Source organism: Gymnoscopelus microlampas, assembly GCF_963454915.1.
Source record: "Gymnoscopelus microlampas genome assembly, chromosome: 23".
Taxonomy (NCBI): Eukaryota; Metazoa; Chordata; class Actinopteri; order Myctophiformes; family Myctophidae; genus Gymnoscopelus; species Gymnoscopelus microlampas.
Window position 1 is genome coordinate 33,700,480 of NC_139960.1, and position 25,549 is coordinate 33,726,028.

Below are 25,549 nucleotides of genomic sequence, written 5' to 3' on the forward strand. Positions count from 1 at the left end.
TCTTGACATGTCATTTTCATATCGTCCCATCCGTAGTTCCCACACCATGTTTTGTCAGCGTGGATCCTGCTACGATGATAGTCAACACGAGACTATTATTATAACAGCACTGTGACACAAAAAATAAATAAAAGGTAAGGTCATTGTTTGTGGAAATAAAAACAGCTAGAAACATGCAGCAATTCTCCAGGTCTACAGGTGTTAAAAGCATGGTGGATCAATGCCTATCTGCTTGTTGATGTGCATGCAATTTTGTGAAAATGGCTTGCAACCCGTGTTGACCTCTTCTTCCAACAAGCCAAATCCAAATAGTCCTACCATTCTTTTTTTGTTGGTAAAACATTGCCCCAGCACACATACTGTACATTATAGTCCTGTCAGTCGTGACATAATGTGATGGGGAGATCGTGCGCAGTACAACCTTTTTTCCCCATCTCACAGTGTAAAGAACATGTAAAGACAGCCAAAATCGTATAGTCTGCAAGCAAAACAATCTATGACTACGGTGTGTGTGTGTGTGTGTGTGTGTGTGTGTGTGTGTGTGTGTGTGTGTGTGTGTGTGTGGCTGTATTTGTTTCACTGTCTGGAGCAGTTGATTGATTACCAGTAGAAGCATGGGCAGCTCCTAGGTGTAAATGTGTGTACATCTATGAGTGTGAAACTGGGTGTTGCTAATAGCTATAAGATCGTTTTTCCTCTTGTCAGAATAAGAAGAGGTGACGTGGCTTAGAAGGCAATGCAGTGTTGTATCGCTTGAAAACGTATGCAGGACAGCAGAGACACGGCTGTCACATCTGCCTGAGAGGCGTGGAGCAGCACCAGCGCTCAGATCCTATTTAATTTGTATTTTTTTTTTGTTCTCTTCTAGTCAGTCTGACAAACCCTGAGAGAGCAATGACAAATGGACATTGCCCGAAAGAAAATAAACATTCTGACAGAGGAAAATGGGGAGAGAGAGAGAAAAAAAATAAGGATGGGTCGGTTAGATAAAAAACTGAGGGAGTGAGAGAGGAGGAAATCCATGAGGGAGGGAAATATATTTATTCTGTTCAGTCATTCATGCTAGCTTTTAATTAACACCAAGCTCGCCATGAGACCGACGGGTATGTACAGAGAATAACATTTCATATTCACTACAGCGGCCTACTTTCACACATCCCCTCAGACAAATAATACACGGAGAGTTTCTTTATCTCTTTCATCATAGTCTGTTGCTTTTGGGGCATCTCTCAAATTTTCCTTTTAATAGAAATGGTGTTTGTCAAGGTTTTAGGCTCTGGTAGTACCAGACCCCAGCCGAGCTCGGATGACCTAAAAAGAAAGATTCAGTGCAAGAGTTAGTGATCCCATCGTCGTTGCCAGGAATTGTTATGGAGATTCCACTGTACGCTTCTTATATCTATCATGAACACTGGTGCACCGATAAAGATGAATATACAGGCCCGGATCGCTGGCGTAGCGGTCCGGGCACCTAGGCTACAATGTAGCCTAGGGGTTGAGTCCCGAGGGTTTGAGTCCCGATCCCGACAGACTTTGCTGCATGTCACTCCCCATTTCCTGTCAGCCTACTGTCCTATCAATATTAAAAAGGCTTAAAATACCCCCCCCCCCCCCCATATACAAATCACTCTTGGTCTTCTTTAGAGCCAGACGGCTATACCGGCAACTATTTTACTTTTTTTGACGACATCGGTTTTGACAATTATGCATCATTCGAGGTGTCCCGATTTTTAACCACTTTCAACCTGCCATCCCTATTTTGGGCATGTCATTGTAGGTGGTGAAGATTTTCTAAAATGTGTAGCTCTGCAATTTCATTCTATATATATTATTTAATTTTTTGTAATCAAATCTAACTTTTTGAAATCGATTAGAATGGAATGTGCACTTTTTGACAAAATATTTGTCAAAACATGAGTAATCGGTGGGCTGGGGCTATCCATATTGGGGGAATGGACCCAAAAATCCATTGGGCAACAAGTCTGGTTTGTTGTTTACTAGCATTAGCGAGCACATCTTAACTCCCTGGAAGAGTGTCTCGGTGTCTACATTAGATAAGATAATGGGACTGCCGTTATCTTTTCTTCACAAACACCTGGTTTCACCGGCATATTCTAATCAGGCTTGTTGCCCAACATTGATCTTGGCTTCACAGCAGCCCCAACAGAACAGAATGCTCTGCCACTATGTGCACACAAGATAAGAGAGAACTAACGGGACAAAGACTTAAATGTCTGCAAAAGCAACACTTGTTTTTGCTGTGCTAAATACAATACTGTTTAGCACAGCAAACACAAGTAGTAATTGTCCATCACGTCACAATATCACAACTCCCAGTATGGTGACAAACAGACATCTAGGCCTACTATAGTGTATTGTTATGCAGAAAATGAATAGCAGGTATGTTCAAATGTACTTGGCAAATAACAACAACATCATTTATGTACGGTATATAAATCCAGAATTTCCAGAGAGGTGGACACAAAGCAGCTCTCAAGTGGAAGAAAAAGCTTTTGTTAGTCATTGTGCGCATTTGTGTGTATGAATATACAATGCCAGGACAGAGCAGGGGATTAATAGTGGAGTGGAACTGGGTCTTTGTATTCAGAATGATAAATAGGAGGTTAAACTGATTCAATGCTATAGTTGGATGGTTCTGTGAGACACGGAATTGGTCACAGACGAAACCACACCCACACACACACACACACACACACACACACACACACACACACACACACACACACACACACACACACACACACACACACACACACACACACACACACACACACAGTGCTTGTTATCGTGATGAGTTTATTAAATTAGATACATGAACGACCCTAAGGCAATGTCTGTTTTAATTCAATCTACACCGCTCTATTCCGTCTCCGCTGGCATCACTCTTTATCTGGTCTCTACACCTCGTTGCTACTCCCAAGCACCCTTCACCCCAAACCCGTAGGTGTGGGGTTAAGGGTGCTTGGGGGTTTGCAGTTTATTCGGGTCACTAGGTCCGACAGAGGGGATTTGGGTGCAGGGAGGCCATGGTGGAACGGCAGGGGGCCTCGTCTGCTCACAGCCAGGGCTCGCTCTGCCCAGAGGGGGCAGACAGACTGACTGACTGTCTGTCTCCTCACATCTCATCTCGTCTCTCCTCCAGGTCTTGGCTCTGTCGAACACTTAACCCATCTTCAGCCATCCTTCTCCTCCACACAACTCTTTCCCTCCGACCTCTTCTATTAATCCAGCCGTACCTAATCCTCCTGCTCTTTTTGCCCTCCTCCTGAGATCTCTGCAGGAGGAGGTGTGGTGACTTTTAAAGATCCAAAATGACTGCAGCACCTGCATCCGAGGTGAATACGTTGTAAATTTCAGACAGCTTAAAAAAGGTCCCTGCCCCATCCGCGCGCTCTGACAATCCCAAACCGCGTTTTACACGCACACACGGCGGGGAAACAATTAGGCGCAGGATCGTCTGCCATCTCGTTAAATGTCCCTCATTAATGCTGCTTAATTAAAAGCTTATCTCTCGTGGAGGAGATGCAAGCAGTACAAGAGGGGGAGGGAGTTTTACAAAGTGTGGAGACAGAGAGACGAGGTGGGATGAGCCGTTTCGCTCAGTGGCCAGAGAGACATGAATGCTGGGCGGGGCGGGGTGCTGTGACTCACCGTTGATGACAGGGGTATACACCACGATTCCAGCCAGGTTTGGGTCGGACACAGTTTTGTCCAGGATGAGCCCGCCGATGCTACACGGGACAGAATGGGTCATTATAGAAAATACATAACACAAAAACTCAAGTTTTCTACGATCTTCTTTCACACAGAATAGCAATAAAAAACATAGGTAATAAAAAAGGGTGTTATGTGACAGAAAGAGAGAGGGGATCCCTCAGAAACACATTACAGCACAGACACAACCAGTACATACACATGATAAATGGGTCGAGGAGCAGCTATAAACAGAAAGAGACACACAGACAATCAGACACACGGCTTGGCATGCAGTGTATTTGTGAGGTTGTCATCCCCAAGGGGAAAGCCGAGCGCACGCTGCCGAGGGCCAATTTGTTTATGGGATGAGTCATCAAACAAAACCACACACTGGCCGTCTCAGACAACATTAGAATAGCTGTTCTTTCCCCTTTGAAGACTTACCACCCGTGCACACACACACACACACACACAGACACAGACACACACACACACACACCTGCTGATGACCATGGCAGTGATGACGGGCTCCCATCCGGAGTAGAGCAGGGTGCGGCTGGCGGGGTGCTTGGAGGAAATGAACATCCAGATCGGGGTGAGAGACATGAAGAAGGCACACACCAGGGACGACACGTAAGGGTAGGAGTCTGGAGAGAGAGAGAGAGAGAGAGAGAGCATTTTCAGATTCTAAAACTGGCCATTCATTATTAAGCACACCTGAAACGAGGCAATTGGACTCTCATTCATATTCGTTTTTTTGAGCATGACTAAGCAAGTAGCGGGGACACTGCAACAGGAGGCGAGGGTTTCTATGAAATAAAAGGCTGCAACCATCAACAATTTTCTTTTTCAATTAATCGTGTAATCGAGAAGAAAAACGAAACAAAAGAAATATGTATAAAATATTAAAAAGATATCTATACAGTGATAGCCCATGTTAGATGTTTTGGAGATAAAGCCTGAGAGGCCAGACTGAGATGGTTTGGACATGCACAGAGGAGGGATAGGGAGTATATCGGCAGAAGGATGCTGAGGTTGGAACTGCCAGGCAGGAGGCCTAAAGGAAGGCCAAAGAGGAGATTTATGGACGTCGTGAAAGAGGACATGAAGTTAGTTGGTGTGAGAGAAGAGGAGGCAAGAGGACAGGGTGAGATGGAGGGCAGGCAGACGATTCGCTGTGGCGACCCCTGAAGGGAACAGCTGAAAGATTTTCAATTCATTGAATAACCACTAAGCCTTATCCTTTGTCGCACAATGGTGTCAATAGTGGAATTAGCCGATCTCTAAGCTCAGTTTGTAGATCGGTTTGTTTGGAAAAATGTCACCAATAATGACATGCCCAAATTATTAATCGATTTTGTAATTAAATGATTGAGTATTGATTGTTTAAATAATTGATTACATTAATTTAGGCACATCGCAGGGAATCTGATTAATCTAAACATCCATACACACACACACACACACACACACACATTTCTGTCACATACAGTTTAGACGACCTCCTTCCTTTATACCCAAAGGGAAGCTATTTCGGAAGAATAATTAGGGTAAAGCACCTGCTCTTTGCTGGCAAGGTGCTGCTGAGCAGGCTCTCCCCCACAGATGTTCCCATTCTACACATAAATAACCGTCATTAAGAAGTAGACTCAGACTGATGATGAGATCAGCCCGGAGCTGGGGCAGAGAGGAAGGCTCACCGAGTACGATCAGTGAAGGAAGAAGTACTTACATGTTTTAGCTAAGTGAGATTATCAATACCGCCATGTAGAAATACTCTGTTACAAGTAAAAATATTCAAAATGTACCGAGTAAAAGTATTGGCATCAAAATATACTTAAAGTACCAAAAGTATAAGTACATTCATTGGGCAGAATGTCCCATTTCAAAAAGTATAAAACGTTTTTGAAAATAGCAGATCTACAAGCTCAGAATGTGTCGCATCGTGACACATTGTGAGCTTGTAGATCGGCTAATTTTCGAATGGCCGAAATATATATAGAGCTGAAGTGGTTAATGTATGTTTTGTGATAATAATCTAATTCTGCAAAGTAACTAGTAACTAAAGCTGTCAAATAATTGTGGTGGAGTAAAAAGTACTATATTTGCCTTCGAAATGTAGTGAGGTAGAAGTAAAAGTATTACTGAAGAAAGTAAAAATACCTCAACATTGTACTTAAGTACAGTACTTGAGTAAATGTACTTTACACCACTGAGAACAATAGTCAGCAAGAGCTCCTCACTAACGGCAAGGGCAAGGCCCGGCTCCGCCATTATAATATAAAACAAGAGATGTTTGCTCAGACGGGCGACGTTGGGTGCCGCAATCTCCAGCGGCTTTCTCTGTGTAGATGATCACGTGATTGAAATAGATTTAAGCCACTGAGTAAACTGGCCATTAGGTCCAATTTAGTAGAGAAGTGTCGACAAGGCTGACCCTGAAAACAACGGAGCCACTGTCCGGGGAGCTGCTCTGGCTGCCAAGACAGCCTTGCTGCATTGCTCCGAGATGGAAATGTGTAATCTGAAAATGGTCTTATTAAATAAAAAAAATAAAAAAACTACCTCTTTCATAGCTTTTTTTTTTGGTCTCAGTGAGTGGTGAATGCTTATTTCATACAATCTGACCTGACAAGGCTGGTTAGTTGGCTATATTTTTCCAGAGGAAACGGCTTCCAGCACTCTATGTATTAAGTAATGCGAGGTAGTGTAATATTGGGCTGGGTGTGACATGAATTAAACATGCTGTTGGATATTTGGGTGAAAGTCAAAGAGAGTCTGTTCAATTTGCCACTCATGTCAATCTAAATAATGGTGCACGGGTGACCTCTAGTGGTGGAGGTGGACCATTATCCTAATTGAAGCCTTTGCCCCCAAAGGTGCAGCAAAGCACAGGGTTCTTCATGCACATTTAGAACTGGATGTTCACAATTGTCACTTGGGTGAAATCATTACATTGAGATGAGAGATCATATTTTCTCAGCAATTATCTCAACATTTTGAACAACACATCGACACCCTTACAAAAATGCAGACGCACACAGGTAGATGAAATGTTTAAGTACTGTATGTACCACGAATATTTTTCCCACACTTTCAAAACCTGGAAATTATCAACTTTTCAACCAATGGAAGTCAGTGCAAGATAATGAAACGGGGACTCTTGACATAATGCAGAAAGCGGTGAAAGCTATTATTCACTATTTTCAGCACAATAAGTCATGCTTCATTGTCTGCGGTGGCTTCCTTATGCGAGCAGCTGCACGTCCCCATGGTCTTCAGCACTGTGCATGGACCCCCCCCCTGGTTATGGAAATGATTACATTTATTTTCAGAACTTTAGAACTGTGCTCGTGTCCTCTGACCACAGGGGGTAAAATCCTAAGCTTTCCTCATCATCAATTTTGATTAAGAAATAAAGGGTACATGCAGCCAGGAAAAAGTGGCGTTTTGAAGGCAAAACAACCCTACCAGCGGGCTAGCTCATTGCTGGGCTTAATCGACTGAATAAAACAAGGTTTTTCATGCAACAAATGCAGAACTGAAGCACGCTAAGCTTCCCTGTAGCGAAAGCAAGTCATCTTCCTACCCAGGCAGTTGTAGAGGCCCTGGCTGATCCATGCCAGGATGGCCAAGGTGATTAGATCACCAAAACTGGCAGCGATGGGCGTAGCGACATTGTCCGGGTTGATGCCCGTCTTCTTGGAGCCTACAATCACACCCACCATGATGATACCTGTACGTGGCCGGGGACAGGGACAAAGACGTCAAAAAAGCAAAAATAACCGTAATCTTTTCGTTTTGGTGGTTTAACAACATAATGTGTTATCATTACACGCATTGAAACACTGACATTAAAAAAAAAAATCTTTGGTTTTCGTGTTTTTGTGTACGGTATTGTATGAGCACGTGCGAATGTGCATGCGTATTTGTGAGGCTGTGCGTTTATGTGTGCGTACGTGTGTGGGGGGCGAAAAGGCCATCCTCTCAACAGGGACGTCATCTTAACCGTTAGGTGCTTGTCAGCATTGTTTTGCATGTGTTTGCATCAGTGGTGGAAAGTAACTAAGTACATTTACTTAAGTACTTTACTTGAGCATTTCCAATTTCCAATACTTTTACTTCTACTCCACTACATCTCAGAGGCAAATATTGTACTTTTACTACACCACAATTATTTGAAAACTTTAGTTACTAGTTACTTTTCAGATATAAACTATGATATAATGAAACATACATTAACGCATCGGCTATTTTCAAATATTTAGTACTTTTACTTTTGGTGCTTTAAGTACATTTTGATGCCAATACTTTTGTACTTTTACTCAAGTAAATGTTTAATTCTGGACTTTTACTTGTAACAGAGTATTTTCATATTGCAGTATTGGTACTTTCACTTAAGTAAAGAATTTGAGTACTTTTTCCACCACGTGTCTGCATGCGTGTCTCAAGTATGCGCCCAATCCGCCCATGGGTGAATGAGTCCATGCAAAGTAAAGGTATGCATAATATGTATGTGTAATGCTCAATTTATGCTCCGTCATATGACACGTGCCGCATGCCAAAGCTTGTTGATCGGCCATTTTCGGCACACAACACTGTTATACGATGAAGTATAAATTGAGCCTTAACGTCATTGGTTCTCAAAGTGAAAACCAATGACGGGGTACTTGAGGGGGTTCCAGGGGGTCCCCAGCTAAATGATGGACAGGAACCAAATGGACCCTTATGGGTCTGTAACTCTGAGAGTGTACAAATGGAACCAAATGGACCCTAACGGGTCCATTTGGTTCCACTTGTACACTCTCAGAGTTACATTAACATTGATTTTACGATATAAATTGGGGTCCCAGCGGTATAAATGCCATTAAATGGGGGTCCGTAGCCCTAATGCATGTCAAACTGGGGGTCCTTGAAATTAAAATGGTTGAGAATCACTGCTAGAGCCGTAAAAACCCTCTCTTATCGGGGGTCCCTGGCTTATCTTTTCAAATGGGGGTCCGCGGGGGAAAAAAGTGTCAATTTGGGGGTCCTTGACATGAAAAAGTTTGAGAACCACTGCTTAACGTGACATAAAAGCTAAATTAAGTCCCACGACTGTTTGTATGACCAAGTCGCAATGTGCGATTTGTGAAACAGTACAAAAGGAGCCCCCTGGCCCCACTAGCTCTGTTTCCTAAACAAATAGCACAATATGTAAAATTATGTTTTAGTAATATTGTTCCGGCTGCTCTACATACTACCAACCAGGTGAAGAAATCACAGATTGGGGCTTTAACCTTAAAATAATAACCGAAAATAGCCTATCTACAAGCTCTCCAGTGTTGTAGATCGGCTGTGCAACATGCTTCCATAGAATCAATCTGGGAACCCATCGCCAAATAAAAAGGAAAAACAGCGCCCTCTACTGTTTTTCACTCTTTCACTTGGCTTTGGGACGAGCTAAATGGAGCACCCGTGCGCAAGGAAACCGGGGTTTTTGGTCTGCCCTCAGCGCTCCACTTCCGGTGGTGCGCTTATACACCAACACCACTTCTCCCAGAGAACATGGATCGTTTTGGTTATAAGCCCACTTGTTTCTATGATGAAAGATGAAAAATGTGAATATCTTTCCGTGGTTTTGTCTGCTCCGAGGACCCTCGGATTCTGCTCTTCAAGCGGAGAGCAGAATCTGTTCTTGAGAGATTACCATAGAATAAATGCTGGCTTCTATGGAATCCAAATGACTGAAATCAGCCGTGGCGACTGAGAAGTTTGATCCAGTGTGTGTGTGTGAGTGTGAGTGTGAGTGTGTGTGTGTGTGTGTGGCCTGGTGTTTGTGCTCATACCCTGCAGCAGGGAGGCTATGAAGGCTGTCGCCACGCTGCTGGAGCACAGTAACACGGCATGGCTCATCTGGAACTTGCCCTCTGGGATCCAACCCAGAATGACGGCTGCCACTGCTGCCAGGAAGCCCACTACTGTAGCCTGCACCTGCACCAAGGCACAAGAACAAGAAGGTTACACCGAAATAAAGAGGATGTTAAATAACAGAGAGAGGGTGGGTGCAGATAGAGAGAGATTGGCAGATAGACAAGTAACACCAATAGTTTAACTCATTCACTACCAATGACGTGTTTGACGCCCATGATTTCTTGTTTTTTTTTTCTGCGTTTTTTGCTAGAACAAGCTATATTCAACAGCCAATAAGTAACAGGGTCCCCACACATTTTTAGCAATGAATTTCCAAAACTTTTCCAAAACTTTTCCAGAATATTTAGCCCAATTTCCAGGCCTATATAACAATCATTCGGCGCAATAATGTGTCTCTTACTCCTATGTAGAATGCCCAAAGATAGGCAGTGTAGCAAAAAATAAAGTTTGAGACATACATTAGGCTGCCGTCACACAGCCCGTTCGGCGAAAAACTACTTATGTTAAATGTTACATATTTCGTGTAATATTATTCATGTTTATGAAAATGTTTTGTTTTAACAAAATCAATAGCCAAAAACAATGCATAGCCAAATATTTTTCCAGAACCCTTGATAAATTCCAGGACCTTTGATGATGTTTGATCAATTTCAAACCTTTTCCAGTACTGGATTTTTTTTTTTTTTTTTTCAAAATATTTCCAGGAATTTCATGACCGTGGGGACCCTGAAGTAAAAAACGGAGGGTCGCGGTGACATGCTTTTTCCCCCCAATGGAGGCAGAGACACTCCTCCGTCTTTTGCGACACTCTGTGTGTCGATCGTGCTGGAGCGAAATAATCTGTGGCTCTTGAAAGGTTAGTAAAAATACAAAAAAAAAAACGATTTATTTATTTACTCCGGCAGTCAATGAGTCACGGTCAAGACAGAAAGAGAGATGCATTTGGGAGGGACACAACATTCATTCAGAAATAGGTTAATAAGTTATGCATTTACATAACTTTATAGCCCCGACTGAACACTTCCTCTTGTGAGCTCATATTGCATAACTCATTATAATTATGCAATATATATATGATCTCTCAGGGGCAAGTATACAGTATTCATGTACATAATCAGATACCTTATATGTAGTGTAAATCTAAACAGCATTTCCCCAAACGTCTACTACTCATAACATGTGCTCACTACTCAGCTTATCCGGGTCCGGGCACCGGGTAGATAATTACCAGAACCTGTTCAGAACGGCTGTTCAACAGAGACACACAGTGTCTTTTGTTTGTGTTCCATCCCTCACAGATAAGAGATCAGAAGGAGATCGATGGAACGCCCCTGTGAATGAGCGTGATAACGCCACAAGTGAGTGTGCGAGTGATTACCTGCTTCAGTGCCAGGTTTCCTATGATAAGGTTCCACTTCTCTATGGGAGAGTCCATCTTGCCCACGTTCACCTGTGTTGGGGGACAAAGCTGAGTCAGCACAAAGCATTCACGCTCTCACTCATTCTCTATCATCAACAACACAGAATTCGACATTTGGCTGTGGAGTGGACCACCACAGCTGGATTATAACCACTTGAACTTGTGTGTCCCTATTCTGGGCATGTCATAAAAGGTGAACATTCGGCGAAGATAGCAGGAATACAAGCTCACAGCACGCTGCGTTGCGAATCTTGCGATGCGAGCTTGTAGATCGACTATTTTCGGCAAAGAGATTTGGTGTATAAGGGAAACGTTTAGTCAGACCCCTGTATACACTGTGACTTATGGAAGATCATACATTCGGCTCAATATTTGTTAGACTTACAATAGAAGCTGCCCAAGCACACAGTACACATCGTTTTATTTATTTCTCAACGAGAGTGTGAGGGTGAACTGAAGGCACCATTTCTGCTAGTGAGCTGCTTGCTTGCATTTGGGAAAGAGTGCTTTGAGGATAGGGAGGGAAACATAAACACACACTGAGCGGCCCTGTCCATATTGACACAATAACGAATGAATGTGGAGCCGGTCTGTGAGAAGCCAACAGAGACAAACAAAGAGGGAATTATGTTCCATCAACCCCTTTTTCTGCAACACATTATCTCAACAGCGCAGCAAGAGAACGATAGAGTCGGATAGAGACGGTGAACATATGAGAAGCTCTGCTAAAATGTGCCATGGTGGTGCACACGTTTAGGATTCAGTCTGCCATTTGAAAAGCCATCATTAACCCCTTTAACCCTGGCCTGCCTGTTTTGGGCATGTCCTTATATGCATAGTTTTTAAAAAAAATGGTCCATAGGTTTGGGATTTGTAGTGCCCCCCCCACCCCCCCTTCCAGTTATTACACAGGCCCGGGGCGCAGTCCGAAGAAAGAGAAAAAGTAGAAAATAGGAAAAAAAGGACAAGACAAAGAAGACTAGACTAGGACAACAAGAACTCAGTCACACTGACAGTTAGTCACAACAGGAGGAAGTAGAAAACTAAACACACCCACACACAACCCACAAAACACAAAACAAGTGAACCTAGGAGTCCTCTACAATGAAAAGGTGGGTCTTAACTGTTTCTTTTTTTTTAAGTCCCTAGGACTTTGATCCTCAAAAAGGAGTTTGTTCCACAGCTTCGGTGCCAACACAGCAAACGGTCACCCGTCCTTACTGTACTAGACCGTGTAGTCTTCATGTACAGCTAATCTCTGTCTCTGCGCTAGCCTAGCGACTCCTACAGTTTGGTCGGGGCACCTGTTCATCAGGGACCGGAACTGGGAGGAATAGCGTGTTCCTCCACACGCATTACGTCAGGTGAACTGGCGACTCCATGTGTATCGAAGGAGACACGTGGTTATCTACACCAGCGGTTCCCAAACGTTTTTGCTTGAGACCCAAAAGAGAAACTTGATATCTCCCCAGGAGAGTGAAACTAGTGAAAATAGCAGATCTACGATCTACAATTTCTGAACATGTTAGATGTTTTTCTTATTTTTTGAAAATGTTTTTTGAAGTAATAATTACAAATTCAAGTAGCAAAAAAGAAAGAAAAGGGAAACCGTGATCTACACCCTCCCAAAGACCAAACAGTAAGGGTCAGCAATGACAGGGACTATACACATTTGGGGGAATCGTCATATTGCCTAAATACTAGGGGAAAAAAAGAAGGGGAAAAATGAAAGAAAAATAATCTCAACAAGTGAAGGAGTGTGAACAGAGTAGATACAGCTGAAGGGGAATTAAGTGCTGGTGGAGAAACGAATAGGGTCAGTGTTCCATGTTCCTGTTACAGGTTTAGATACAACCCCACCCCCCTCCACCAGTCTCGTTTTCACCTGACAAAGAAGCTGATGCGTAACACTGTAATGATATGTTGGTAGCACTATGACACAGAAAAACATGACCTGATAACAGGACAACAACAGGGGCTTACGAGAGTAGACACGACCAACAGCCTTGAATGACATGATTACACACACACACACACACACACACACACACACACACACACACACTGTCTGACGTCTTGTTTGCCACCCGCAGAAGCACACAGCCACATGCGCACGTCATGTTATATTTTAGGTCTGTGTCATCGCAAAAAAGGACTGACTGGAGCAGAAGGTGTGCAAAAAGACCAAAACAAAAAAAACAGTTTTAATAACAATTATTAAAATGACAGTGTCATGCTGACTGTTTGAGACAAGTGCGTGTTTTTTCCATGTCAAGTTTTTTCAAATAGTTTATATGCATGTACAGTGTGTGTGTGTGTGTGTGTGTGTGTGTGTGTGTGTGTGTGTGTGTGTGTGTGTGTGTGTGTGTGTGTGTGTGTGTGTGTGTGTGTGTGTGTGTGTGTGTGTGTGTGTGTGTGTGTGTGTGTGTGTGTGTGTGTGTGTGTCTCTCTCTCTCTCTGTGGTCATGACTCGTGTGTTTTTATCTCACCGCTGTAGACAGTCTGGAGGCCAGAGTCATCTCTAGGTTCCCCTTCAGACCCAGCAGGGCAGGAACCAGAATAAAGATCTCTGTGATGTATCTGAAAGCCTCCCAGTGCTGCGAGAGACAGTAGAAGAAGATACACAGGGAAACATTTTATGTCCCACATAAAAAAAATGGTAGCCCATCAGATAGAAATGCTGTGTCAATTCTACTGCTTGATGGGGGGGTGTTCATGCTTTATTCAGACAGATACAGTTAAGAGACAGAGAGCAGGCATGCTGAAAATGGTCAGGCCTACCGGGAATTGAACCGGGGACTCATTGTCAGGCATTAGATCCCATGTGGTATGCACGCTAACCACTCGACTATTAGCTCAACCGGTTAATGACTCTTTAAGCAAATAATCATTAGGCTATATAAACAACATGAACACAATCAGACAGTCACTCAACAGTGCTTGGTGAACTTCAACTTCACAGGTTTACAGTTGTATACGAGTGAAAACATGTTTTGTACAAGCTGCCAAAGTTCTGCAGTAGTGATTCAAGAAAAGAGTTGGAAGGGTAAGGAATAGAGAAAGAAAGAAAACAATGCCCCAGGAAGCATGCAGACTTTAAACATTGCTTAGTTTAAAGAGTTCTATCGGGGCTACGACTAAGGCACTATTAACAATATGCAGAGATCTGTGGGATAGGCAGTACTTTTAAAAAATGAATTCATTTCAGAGGGTCAGTTCTTGACCCTATGAAATGAATACTTATCAATACAGCCACAAAAACACAACGATAATGGCATATTTAGCTATGGAATAATGCAAAAATAATAACAATCCTAACAAGTGAAAATAAAAATCAGAACTGTGTGTTAGCTACAGAGAAAGGTGACCACTGACCACGTAAGATCTTATCGACTTGTATGAAGCCACAACTTAAGCTCAACTTTGGAAATTTCACCCTTTGGTGACTGCTTCAACCCAGGATGAGAAACCTCAACCCTGGCAGAAAATGTAAGGTGAAATGCCTGGTCTGCTTATTCCAGAGTCACCCCCCCCCGGTGTGAAAACGCTTACGGAGAGTAAATTAAAACATAGAGCTCAACTCACCTGCACCACATCCAGCACCATCCCGGCCGACACGGTGCCAAACCCGGCTAGCAGGAAGGGCAACAGGATCTGCAGCGACATGGCCAGCCATGACTCCTTGTGCAAGATCCGGTCAGTAGAAGATCCTCCCTGGCCTACCTCCTCGCCCACCTCTTCCTCCTCGTCTGCCTCCTCGCCGGAGAGCCTTCCCTCGGGGAGCATGGGCTCGGTCTCAGAGTAACGTCCGTCGCTGCAGTCCGATAAGGTCAGAGACGACCGGGCGGCGCGATCCAAGTGGCGACGGCCCTCCGCGTGAGGTGCATCTGGGCGGTAGCCGTTTTGGTGTGGCCCCGCCTCAGGTTTGGCCCCCATGTCCACCATGGCCAGCCGCTCCTCCTGGAGCTTAGTGTATCCAGTAGGAACCATGGTCTGGAACAGGGAGGTGATTCGCCCGGAGGAGACGGGCTTGAGGGAGAGACCGTTCCACCCACCGCCCGCTCCACTCATACGCACGGTCAGGCTAGTGCCCAGGGACTCCCCTATTGTGCCCCCTAGTGTGCGGATGCTCATTATGTGTCCTGAGGCTGCAAGGCAGTCTCATCTCTCATCCTCCATCCAGTTTGGGCAGTATGAAGAAGGGGTAAGAACGACTGGCTATGCCGGCTGAAGAATACCACCCATCTTCACCATCATCGTCTGAACCTCGTCTGCCAGACGGACATAAAAGGAGATATAAAAAACATTAAGTCGAATGTGCATCGTTATACTTTTCGCCTCATCTTCATCTTAGGCGGTTCAGCTGAACATTGCGCAAATTAGCAACTTTCTAAAGAAGAAATAACTCAAATAACGGAAAATCAAGGCTATAGTATTAGGAAAGCTGATTTGAAAGACCATTTGGAGACTAACTTGGCACTTGGGAGGATTTCACAGAATGTTTACAGAGATGTCTGTGTCATTTCTGTAAATAACTTTTTCTTTGTCCTGGTACTGTAGCTGTGCCCCTAACCACCTACGCCTCCCACTTGCCCCCCTATGTTTCCATAAAGTCTATGATGACCTCAAGTAGCTCTAGCAATGTAATGCCTAGGGCAAGATTTAATATCCAAAGTATAAAGAGCTGCACATGTTAGTTCTCTTTTTTAGTGGAGTATGCCATTCCTGGAGCTGCAGCCATGTCTCGTAAACACTACCAGTTAGTTACATCTCCAGTCCATTTGTTGCGGTTATGTATATCGAAATGGCAAAAGCTCTAGTGGAAAACTTTGATTGATTAAATATTTTATTAACAGTTTGCAAAAAGGTACAGTGGTACATATGATTATACAAATGGTGCTAAAAGGATAACACAAAAAAAGCCCTGAGGCCTTGTTTCCATTGGTCCTGTGTATTCAATTCATCAAGACATTTAAAGACATAATATAATATACAAAAATATATAATATATACACTTAAACAGGCCAAGCAGGACTGAAGCACATCATGCAGACAGGCCTCATCTGTCAGTCTGTCTCATTACTTGTACTATATGGCATTTCTGCCTCAATAATTAAGACATCATAAAATCGCAGGGGGGAAAAAAAGGATGTCACCAATAGCCAATAATGCTGTAGCTTATAAATACACCTAGCTAGCTAGCTGGCTGAGTCAACATCAAAACAGTGGAGAGAGATACAAAAGAGATCTACAAGCTCACAACAACGCGTTGTGTGAGCTTGTAGCTCGCTTGTGTTCGGCGAGCAGCACCGTCGTACGACACAGAGCAATTATTATACATTAAGCATAACATCGTTTGACGAACTCACATTGGTGTCGTCGTCGCGGGTCGGTGATATTGATAGGAACCAGTAGAGCAGGAACCTGAGGAACGGTGACAGCAGAACCAACAACCAAGAAGAAAGTGCCACCGAATATTTTCATAGTGGAGCGCATGCGCGGAGCACACCTTGTACAATTTGACCACCTTGTACATCCCATAACCCAGAGGGACAGTGACAGGATAGGTGGGCACCAGGAAGAGTGGGCACCTCGGTGTTAAATTGGCTATTTTCCCCCCAAAATGTAAAATAATAAAACATTTTTGATTTTGTTTTAATGTGGGGTAATGTAGGCTAAGTAAAGTATACATGATTAGAAAATGCTTAAACATTCAACAATTATGGTCTAATATTTCTACAGTAACAAAATTGCTACAAAACCTGTATATCCAGTCATTTTGGGCATAAACAAGAACTTGAAGGATAAAATTAAGTCTGAAAATGATGTACCATGCATGTTCACATCATGTATACTTTATATTACTTAATTTTACTTATTTCTTAACATTTTGGACAAAATAGCCAATTTTACATCGAGGTGCCCAGATGTCCCTAGTGCCCACCTATCCTGTATCCGTAGCCATAGGCCGCCCGCCACCCAATCATAAACACGAGCGCCCCTTTAGGTTATGGGATCTGGACGACGGTGCTGTTGTTTGGCAGGGAATCAGAGATCAATTCACTTAGCAGGTTGCTGATCCGGTCTGGGTGTAGAGCGGATACAGAAATGGTGCTTGGCATGGATACGCATTGTTATAACTACCGAATACAGTAGGCGGGCTTTAGACCGGATCACATTGGTTAATTCGGAATAGAGGCATTGCTCTACTGCGGAAAGACTAGTGATGACGCCACTCTAATTTCAGTTTTTTTCCGATGTAAAATGTATACTACATTATTTCGACAACATTGTAACCTCCTTTCTTACCCAGTTGGTCAAATAAATAAATATGGCTGTATGAAATCAATCCTAAAATAAATACATGTTTAATTTCGAAGTGGAAGTTGCCTAAAATAAAATAGAAGCATTCATTAAAAATGTCATTCAGTGTAAAAAAAAAAGAAAATAAATGTCATTCAGAAGTGAAAATCCATGTATTTAGTTATTTGTTTATTTATTTAACTATATTGACTCATTTATATATTTACACGTATACATGTAGCTATTTATTGCCTATGTATTAATTCATGTATTTATTTGTGTGTGTTGTGTTTGTTTAAATGGCATTCCCATACGGCAACCAACCGCTTTGAACGTAAAATTACTTGACGACCGAGCCTTGGATCACAAGACGGTCATCTGTCATGACAGTCTTGGATGATCTTTAACATAGTGTTTGCACTCTCTCCCTTTTTTACCCGTACATCTACATAAAGGTTCAAATTTCAAATATAAAGTGCTTACCCCATGGCCACCGATGTTAAAATTATGTACGGTTCCTCAAAAGTACCCGTATCTTCCGTATTGTTCAATAAAAAGCATTTTAATCAGATTGGTGGCCATTTTCTCCGTATGCTTTTAACTACGAGACCCTATTGGTTGGGAGGTGTATTGCACTCTGATACATTATAAGAAAGTGACCACCGATCGGATTAAAATTATTTGTATTGAACAATAACAATACGGAAGATACGGGTACTTCTGTGGGCCCGTACATAATTCTAACATCCGTGGCCATGGGGTAAGCACTTTATATTTAAAATCTGAACGTTTATGTAGATGTTCAGACTAAAAACAGAAACAGTACAAACACTGTTTTGAAGATCATCCAAGACTGTCATATAATTTATGACAGTCTTGGATCAAGGCTGATCGACCTAGCTCCTCTAGAGGGCACTGTATGGAAACCGGTGAAATGTTTGTATGTTTTCAACTTTGAACCGGATGTTATCTTGTGGAGAGAGACGCGTGTCGATTCAAAACAACATTAAAGATGGAGCTAAACAGCAGCAAGAAGAAAACCAGCTCTCAGGATTTGTTGTCATTCGGCAACGGAGGAGCAGGTTTGGATAATATTGTCTTCGTTCCACGTTGTGGAAGTGGCGATTGTGATAATTCAATTAAATATATTATATATTTAAATTAATTTGACATTGAAACGTGGTGGGAAAAGTACTCACATCTTTTACTTAGAAATACTCTGTTACAAGTAGAAGCCAGGAATTCAAAATGCGCTTGAGTAAAGTACAAAAGTATTGGCATCAAAATTCCACTTAAAGTACCAAAAGTAGAATTGATTGATTGATTGATTGATTGATTGATTGATTGATGTACTTTATTTAGTAAGACATGAGAACAGTACATGACAGTACATAACAGTACATGGAAGTACAAATTCACAATACAAGGTCTACTAAACTGGATAGCTCATTAAGCACTTTTCAAACGTATAAAATGTATTTTGAAAATAGCAGATCTACAAGCAGATCTGGTATTTTCAAATGGCCGAAATGTATACAGAGCTGAAGTGGATAATGTAGGTTTTGTAATAATCAAAATCTAGTCAAATCAATCAAAGTTAACTAGTAAAGTTTTGAAAGTACAATATTTGCCTCTGAGATGTAGTGGAGTAGAAGTAAAAGCATAGAAAATTTGAAATACTCCAGTAAAGTAAATGCACCTCAAAACCTTAAGTACAGTACTTGAGTAAATGTACTTAGTTACTTAACACCACTGGTGATTCGTGTCGCCCCGGTGATTGTGATAGTTAAAATAAATTTGACATTGAAACGTATAATATTCATTGTATTACTCTCTAAGGTTGTCTTGTAATGACAGGTCTCCATGAAGCCCTTCTGGTAAAGCCCCAACCTGGGAAAACACTACAGACTGAGAGGGTCCCGAGAAGTAGTGGTGAGACGTCTTGTCTGTCTGTCTGTCTGTCTGTCTGTCTGTCTGTCTGTCTGTCTGTCTGTCTGTACATCCATAATAGCTGTCTTCTTACCTCTGTTTTCCTTAATACTGTCTTAATCTTTGTTTATTTTGGCCTGTCAAGCCAAGAGATACAGTAAATTCCTCAGCCTTAATGCTGATTCAACCCTGTCATTTAAGGGGGAATCAATCCTCCCTTGGCTATAGCCTGGTAAACCCTCCCTCCAGAAATCTAATTTCCATTTGATTTCTGGAGTGAGTCTGGCCTGATCGCCCATTCTGCAATATTGGCTGTGGGCTGGAGTTGGGCGGGAGTAATACCGTTGACTGACAACCCCTTCAGCCAATGATCGTTTTTCCCCTTCAGCCAATCAGCAGTTCATTTTTACCACCTCCAGACTATGTGACGCAACGGGACTTTTGAGACGGCCATGCCCAAAATAGGTTGCCTTATTGGGATACATGCGTGTCACTCCCCGCCCCTGCCGGTTCTCTAAATTTATATTTTTAAATAGGCTCTGTCATGATTAATTGACCACATATATGAAGTTAAACAACTAAATTCTATCCAAACAATATCTTAATAGTAAATTCTGTGCCTCAAAAAAGAAGTTTGAGACCGTTTTTAAAAACCAAAGTAAGAAGTGAAGGCACTCACACAACAACAATGGCTGCCGTTCGTCTTTTGTCGGCGCACTCAGGCTGCACTCGGCTTCATTCGGGCTCACTCGAACTCGCCACCTGATTGGCCAACTGTCGCTGTCAATTACAGAACGATGAGCGACGACGCTGATAGGCTCGTCCATTTGGTGAACGGGCTAGAAAGCCCCACAATGGGCGTTCAGGCCAGACTCACTCCAGAAATCAAATGGAAATGAGATTTCTGGAGGGAGGGTTTACCAGGCTACCTTGGCTAGGGGATATGCTTATTATATGAGCTTATGCAGTACTACTTGTCAACCAGTAGGTATATCCTAGATCCTACCTAACACTATAGCTCTGGATCGAGGAGTTTATAGAGTCACTGACTCACTGTTCAAGAGAGGGGTTTATTTGTCCTTCATACAGTAGGCAGGCCTACAAGCCATAGATTAGACCAGGGCTCTTCACCGTTTTTCAGGCCAAGGACAACTTAGCTGAGAGAGAGATGAAGCAGTGATCCACCACTACATACTGTATGAAACTATAAAATTGTGTTGCAGATTAAACTATTTCATAGATTTATAGATGGCTTCATAGACTTGTTTGACAGCACTATCATCAGCGTTGTGTCAATTCATGTTTTTTGTTTGTTTGTTTACACATGATCTTTTCTATTAATATGTTGGATTCATCGTCAATGTGCATTTTCAGACATTTAAACCACTTAAACCCAATACTTTGGCTCTGTACTTGGTCTGCTCTTCTTCCCTCTACACCAACTCCCTTGAAAATAGCCGATCTACAAGCTCTATTCATACTCTCATATTTACAAATGGCCGTGAGGATTTCACAGGTGTGATGATATGTGCCTGTGTTTATGCTCTGTTTGTGTGCTAGTGTTGGACCGGTTGCATAGTTTCCTGCCACAGATGGCCCAGGCCAACGACAAGCTCAAGCAGCAGATGAGCGAGTCTCCCGATGGACACTTTGACATCGAGTGTGTGGAAGAAGCTGACAAAGTCATTGAGATGGTGAGTGAAAACATTTGTTTTGGGTGCTTTGTGAGCCACGAGACGGGCTGTGCTGTAGTTCACCACTTCAGCCCTGATGTTCCTGTTTTAGGCATGTCATTATTGGCAAAATTTCCAAGAGTTCATTGAAAACAGCTGATCTACAAGCTCACAACACATTGCAATGTGACGCGTTGTGAGGTTGTAGACCAGTTATCTTAGATTTGTTTTGTTTTGTTTTTTTACTTGTATATATTTTGACAAATGTTCAAAATGGCAATGGGCTTGAGTATCAGAGAGATTAGAGATCTCTGCCTACTGATATGTCTGGGGAAATCTAAATTCAATGAATGGGCTGGTTAACAAACCTGGTTAACAATCCTCGGATATGAACTACTTAAAGTCTTTTGCATTGGTTATTTGAAGTTGTTATTTTTTTTATTTCAGAATATTTTTCGCCCAGTTTTAGCCCTTCACTGAATTCAGATTTCAGCAGATGTTTCTGGGATTAGGGCTTGAGCGATTAATTTCATACAAAGTAGGAAACGCAATGTGTCTCGAGTATCGACTTGAGTGTTATTTCTTTTGGGAAACTTGTTATCATAGCCTACTGTATGTCTGAGTAACATAATATGGACAATATTGAACAGACATTTCACAGTGAGGCAAACAGAGTAGACTTTTCTTTCTTTCTTTCTTTGTCCTTTATTTTAATTGGTTATATTTTTTATTGTGTAATTGAAATACATTCTTAGAAAAGAAAAGTTGACATTCTCAAATCTTTTTTCTTTTTCTTACACAACAGTGAGTAAAAAGTTAAGGGGTGCACATGCACCTAATTACAATTGCTTGTCTTCTATAAATGATAACATGCAGCTAAATAAGAGCAAATCTTTAACAAATAATTGGAGAACCCCATTTGTAAACCATTAGTCTTTGGCTGTACTTGGCTCCGGTTAAATGTAGTTCTTGTTAATTAAGTCAAGTGAAGAAAAAAAACAACCACCACCTAAAAACCCATACATTCACACATTTGTTGTTAAAATGAAAATGAACCATTTCATATAAAGCAGAGGGTTAGTCTAATCTTTGTGATTGACAGGAGAGATGATCAGTGCAGCAGAGTTTTTCCCATGATTATTGAGACTGGGACAGAAGAATGGATAGAGTTTTTCAGTGAAGGTGCAGCCTGTGAAAGAGTAGAGATGAGCTCTGGCCTCCACATCATAAAAGGAGACCAGACCCTCCTCATAATCCACAAACACCCCCACTTTCTGGACCTTCTCTCTTATAGGGAGGAGGACTGCAGGGCTAGCAAGAGCCATGTACTCATTTCCATTCCTCACACATGTAGTCCAGTAACCGTGGTTGGGGCTCAGTGTGATCGATCCTTTCCTGTTGATCGACTCTCTAGCCACTCCTAAATCCCAGTCAGTCTTCCCTTTAACCTGAACCTCATAGTAACATCTTCCTGAGGAGAAGCTTTGTTTTCCTAAAACACAGGTACATGGAGCAAATCTCTCTTTGTGGTCGGGGAGATTCTTCTTTATGTCTCCATGATTCACTTGTTTTCCATCCTCAGACAGGATGAGATTGCACTCTGCTGTATCAGGGTCCAGTGTTACATCCACTGCATATTGCTGGATCCTGCTCAGCTCGGCGTCGCCCAGCTTCGTCTCCATTTCTTTACTGAGTGTCTTCTCCAGCTGAGCTACAGCTGTCCTCACAGTCCCCACATATGAAGAATGATGGACATTCACCTTTGTCCAGTCCTTTGTTGGCAGAGGGACGTTGATGGATGGGAAGTTGTGGAGGAGATGGAGTTGGTCTTCAGTGTGTGAGAGCTGGTTCAGCTCAAAGCTTCTCTTCTCTAACTCGGTTATTTCCTGTTGCAGCTCTTTAATGAAGCCTTCGGCCTGTGTCCGTGTTGTTTTCTGCTTCTCTTCAATCACATCAATAAGCTCAGCCTGGCTTCTCTCAATACAGCTCACCAGAGCAGTGAAGACTTTCACACCGTCTGCTATCTCCCTGTCGGCATCTTTCTTGCTGAGCTCTACTGAGTGTTTGACCTCCTGAACCTTCAGGTGTCTCTTCTGGATCATCCGCTGAACCTCAGCCTCTGTCTTTCCCAGCTCAGCCTTCTTTCCTTCATATGCCTCTTTCAGAGATACAATTTGATGTAACTTGTGGTCTAACTCGGTGCAGAACTGACAAACACACATGTGGTCAGTCTCGCAGAACAGCTCCATCGGTTTGTCATGTTTCTTACACATAATGTCTTCCAGGTTCTTTACAGGGTCGATTAGTTTGTGTTGTTTTAATCCTGTGACTCTCTGATGAAGCTCCAGGTGAGTCTCGCAGTAGGAGGTCATACACACCAGGCAGGACTTCAAAGCCTTGAGCTTGGGCCCGGTACAGACGTCACAGGAGACTTCATCTGGTTTAGCAGGTTCTTGGTTTGCGTTGGAATTGTTTTTCAGCTGCTTTGAATTCCTGATCTGATCAGCCAACCCAGAGATGAAAGTATTGACAAAGACATCTGGTCTTTTATAAAACTTTTTTTTACATAGTGGACACGTATACACATCGTTACTGTCCCAGTAAAGTGTGATACAGGTTTTGCAGTAGTTGTGGCCACATGGAGTGGTGACTGGATCAGTGAACACATTCAGACAGATGGAACACAGGAACTGCTCATCAGACAGGAGGCTACTGGCAGAGCTCATTTCTACACACTGAGAATAAAAGTGAGAGTGAAACACTGGAAACATGTACAAAAAAATATATAAAATGTGATTATAACAATATAATCACTTAATTGAATATCTGCATATATATATATATATATATATATATATATATATATATATATATATATATATATATATATATATATATATATACCAATGAACATAATTTAATGTCGAAGGCTACATTAAACTCTAGATCATTCCATGTTTTTATAGTACATTATACATTTTTTGCTATTTTTATACACCGTAAAATTAATTTACTTTACTCACCAGTTTATCTGAGTCTGCTGTAACTAAAATCCTGTTGAAAGGGGTTTTGATCAAATAACAAAGTTGTAAGCTCCTCGAATGCAACAAAAATATGTATTCCTGCTATTTAAGGTAATGCACTGAGTTCAAGCAGCACTTTTAAAGTAAGGAACACAATAGGCTGTCAACACATACAGGTGCAAGCAGCCCAAGCAACGCGTCTCGATTTAATCTTCTTCCTCATTGCATTATGCCAGTAAGGCGCCAGGGCACACCCTAGAAATAGGAACACACATGGAAATGAGGAGGAGAGTACAAAAAACTTTACGTGTTTATATACACACAGACACATGTGTCAGTCAACTCTAACACTACAGTAATATTATATATATATAACAAAACCATACAATATGGTAAGTGCACAAGTCATTATCCCAATATATAGTATATAATGGCAGATACCGGTACAAATCCATAGAGCAAAAGAGGTTTTGATTAAACTCTTGGCATAGTCACAGCTCTACTAAAGTTCTAATTTACTTTCACTTTAAGGTATGTTGTTGAGCTGCTCTGCCCCCTTAGTGTTTCTCTGGAATAGGTAACCCTTCAACTTCTTTAACGTTGTTTTCCCAGACAGAAATCATTTTTCACACACCTATATCTTGATGACTGGTGCATACAAAAAGCACTTTAACTTCCCAAAATGTGCATTTGATTATTTAGCAAAATGGCACAGAAATCACAAATACTGTACAATAACCTTGTGTAACACAGCAATGTTTCCATTAGCAGTGTTGTGTACTCACAATAATGCTTAATAGCCCAGCACAATAATGCTTAAGAATGATACTGTTATTGAAACACGCCATGTCAGCTATCCTCTAGTTCAATCAGTAGTTCCCAAATTGGGGGTCTGGACCCCCAGGGGGGGACCCCAAATTATTTTGGGGGCTCCCCAGATGATTAGCTATCATTGTGCAACATTGTTTTCTCACTCAACACAACAGTAAACAAACCAACATACAGTATAAGCGTATACATGGTATCTGCACATTTATAAAGTGACTATTTAAGGACTTTTAAAACTTTTTAGTACCTCTAAAATTGATCAAATTGTCAAATATTACATAAGATGGAGGCAAAAATTGGCGTGGTGAGCTTGTAGATAGGCTGTTTCCATAATATTTATCCGTGGAACCGAGTCACTCAAAACTAAATGCCTCAACTCCTACAATTCCAAGTGCTTGTCAGGGTGGGGGGTCCCCAGTTCAAATAAGATTATTTTGGGGGGTCACGGCCTGAAAGGTTTGGGATCCCTTAGAATTAACTGGAAGAGGAGGGACTTGTTAAGGTGAGGAGATGATCAAGTAGTCCCCCGATCAAAAGAACAAAGGTGAACAACGTGATGTTTAGTCATGGTTGTGTACTGGGGGTTCAGAATTGGAGAATGCTCCATAGATGAGAATATAAGGTAGGGCAAGTGATATTTTTTTTTATTTTTTATAAGTATTAAATACCTCTATATTCTGATAGTTCTCATTGATATAGTGTTTGTTCAGCAACAGAAGTCTCCTTGTCTCTCCAGCTCTTTA

At 42.1% G+C, this 25,549-nt stretch overlaps 3 protein-coding genes across 5 annotated transcripts in view; 1 reads left to right on the forward strand and 2 right to left on the reverse strand.

Moving 5' to 3' along the window:
* Positions 1 to 16,561, reverse strand: part of slc41a2b (solute carrier family 41 member 2b) — a 29,835-nt gene extending 13,274 nt beyond the window's left edge. The window contains exons 1-8 of the mRNA XM_084050482.1: positions 16,420 to 16,561; positions 14,636 to 15,321; positions 13,540 to 13,647; positions 11,009 to 11,080; positions 9,546 to 9,690; positions 7,307 to 7,453; positions 4,217 to 4,364; positions 3,673 to 3,752 (exon numbers count right to left, since the gene is read on the reverse strand). Coding sequence (XP_083906608.1) covers positions 3,673 to 3,752; positions 4,217 to 4,364; positions 7,307 to 7,453; positions 9,546 to 9,690; positions 11,009 to 11,080; positions 13,540 to 13,647; positions 14,636 to 15,184 — 1,249 coding nt within the window. The 5' untranslated portion in view covers positions 15,185 to 15,321; positions 16,420 to 16,561. The remainder of the gene's footprint in view (positions 1 to 3,672; positions 3,753 to 4,216; positions 4,365 to 7,306; positions 7,454 to 9,545; positions 9,691 to 11,008; positions 11,081 to 13,539; positions 13,648 to 14,635; positions 15,322 to 16,419) is intronic.
* Positions 16,562 to 18,357: 1,796 nt separating this feature from the next.
* The window catches only part of nopchap1 (NOP protein chaperone 1), a 64,995-nt gene continuing 57,803 nt past the window's right edge, over positions 18,358 to 25,549 (forward strand). For 2 of the 3 annotated variants that reach the window (XR_014600251.1, XM_084050424.1), the window contains exons 1-3: positions 18,361 to 18,435; positions 19,193 to 19,285; positions 20,843 to 20,976. Coding sequence is in view for 2 of the 3 variants with exons in the window: in XM_084050424.1 (XP_083906550.1) it covers positions 18,366 to 18,435; positions 19,193 to 19,285; positions 20,843 to 20,976 (297 nt within the window). In the remaining variant the exon portion in view is untranslated. Of the gene's footprint in view, positions 18,436 to 19,192; positions 19,286 to 20,842; positions 20,977 to 25,549 lie in introns of all 3 variants that reach the window. The other variant, XM_084050425.1, reaches the window with a different exon arrangement.
* LOC311040255 (zinc finger protein RFP-like) lies at positions 21,686 to 24,413 on the reverse strand. Its single transcript, XM_084050423.1, has 2 exons — positions 23,979 to 24,413; positions 21,686 to 23,690 (listed from the first exon to the last, which is right to left on the reverse strand). The coding sequence occupies exon 2, from the start codon at positions 23,679 to 23,681 to the stop codon at positions 22,038 to 22,040; it is 1,644 nt and encodes a 547-aa protein (XP_083906549.1). The 5' UTR covers positions 23,682 to 23,690; positions 23,979 to 24,413; the 3' UTR covers positions 21,686 to 22,037.

Bases quoted from the DNA above. Each gene is read 5' to 3' on its own strand.
- LOC311040255 (XM_084050423.1), bottom strand. From the start codon at position 23,681: ATGAGCTCTGCCAGTAGCCTCCTGTCTGATGAGCAGTTCCTGTGTTCC.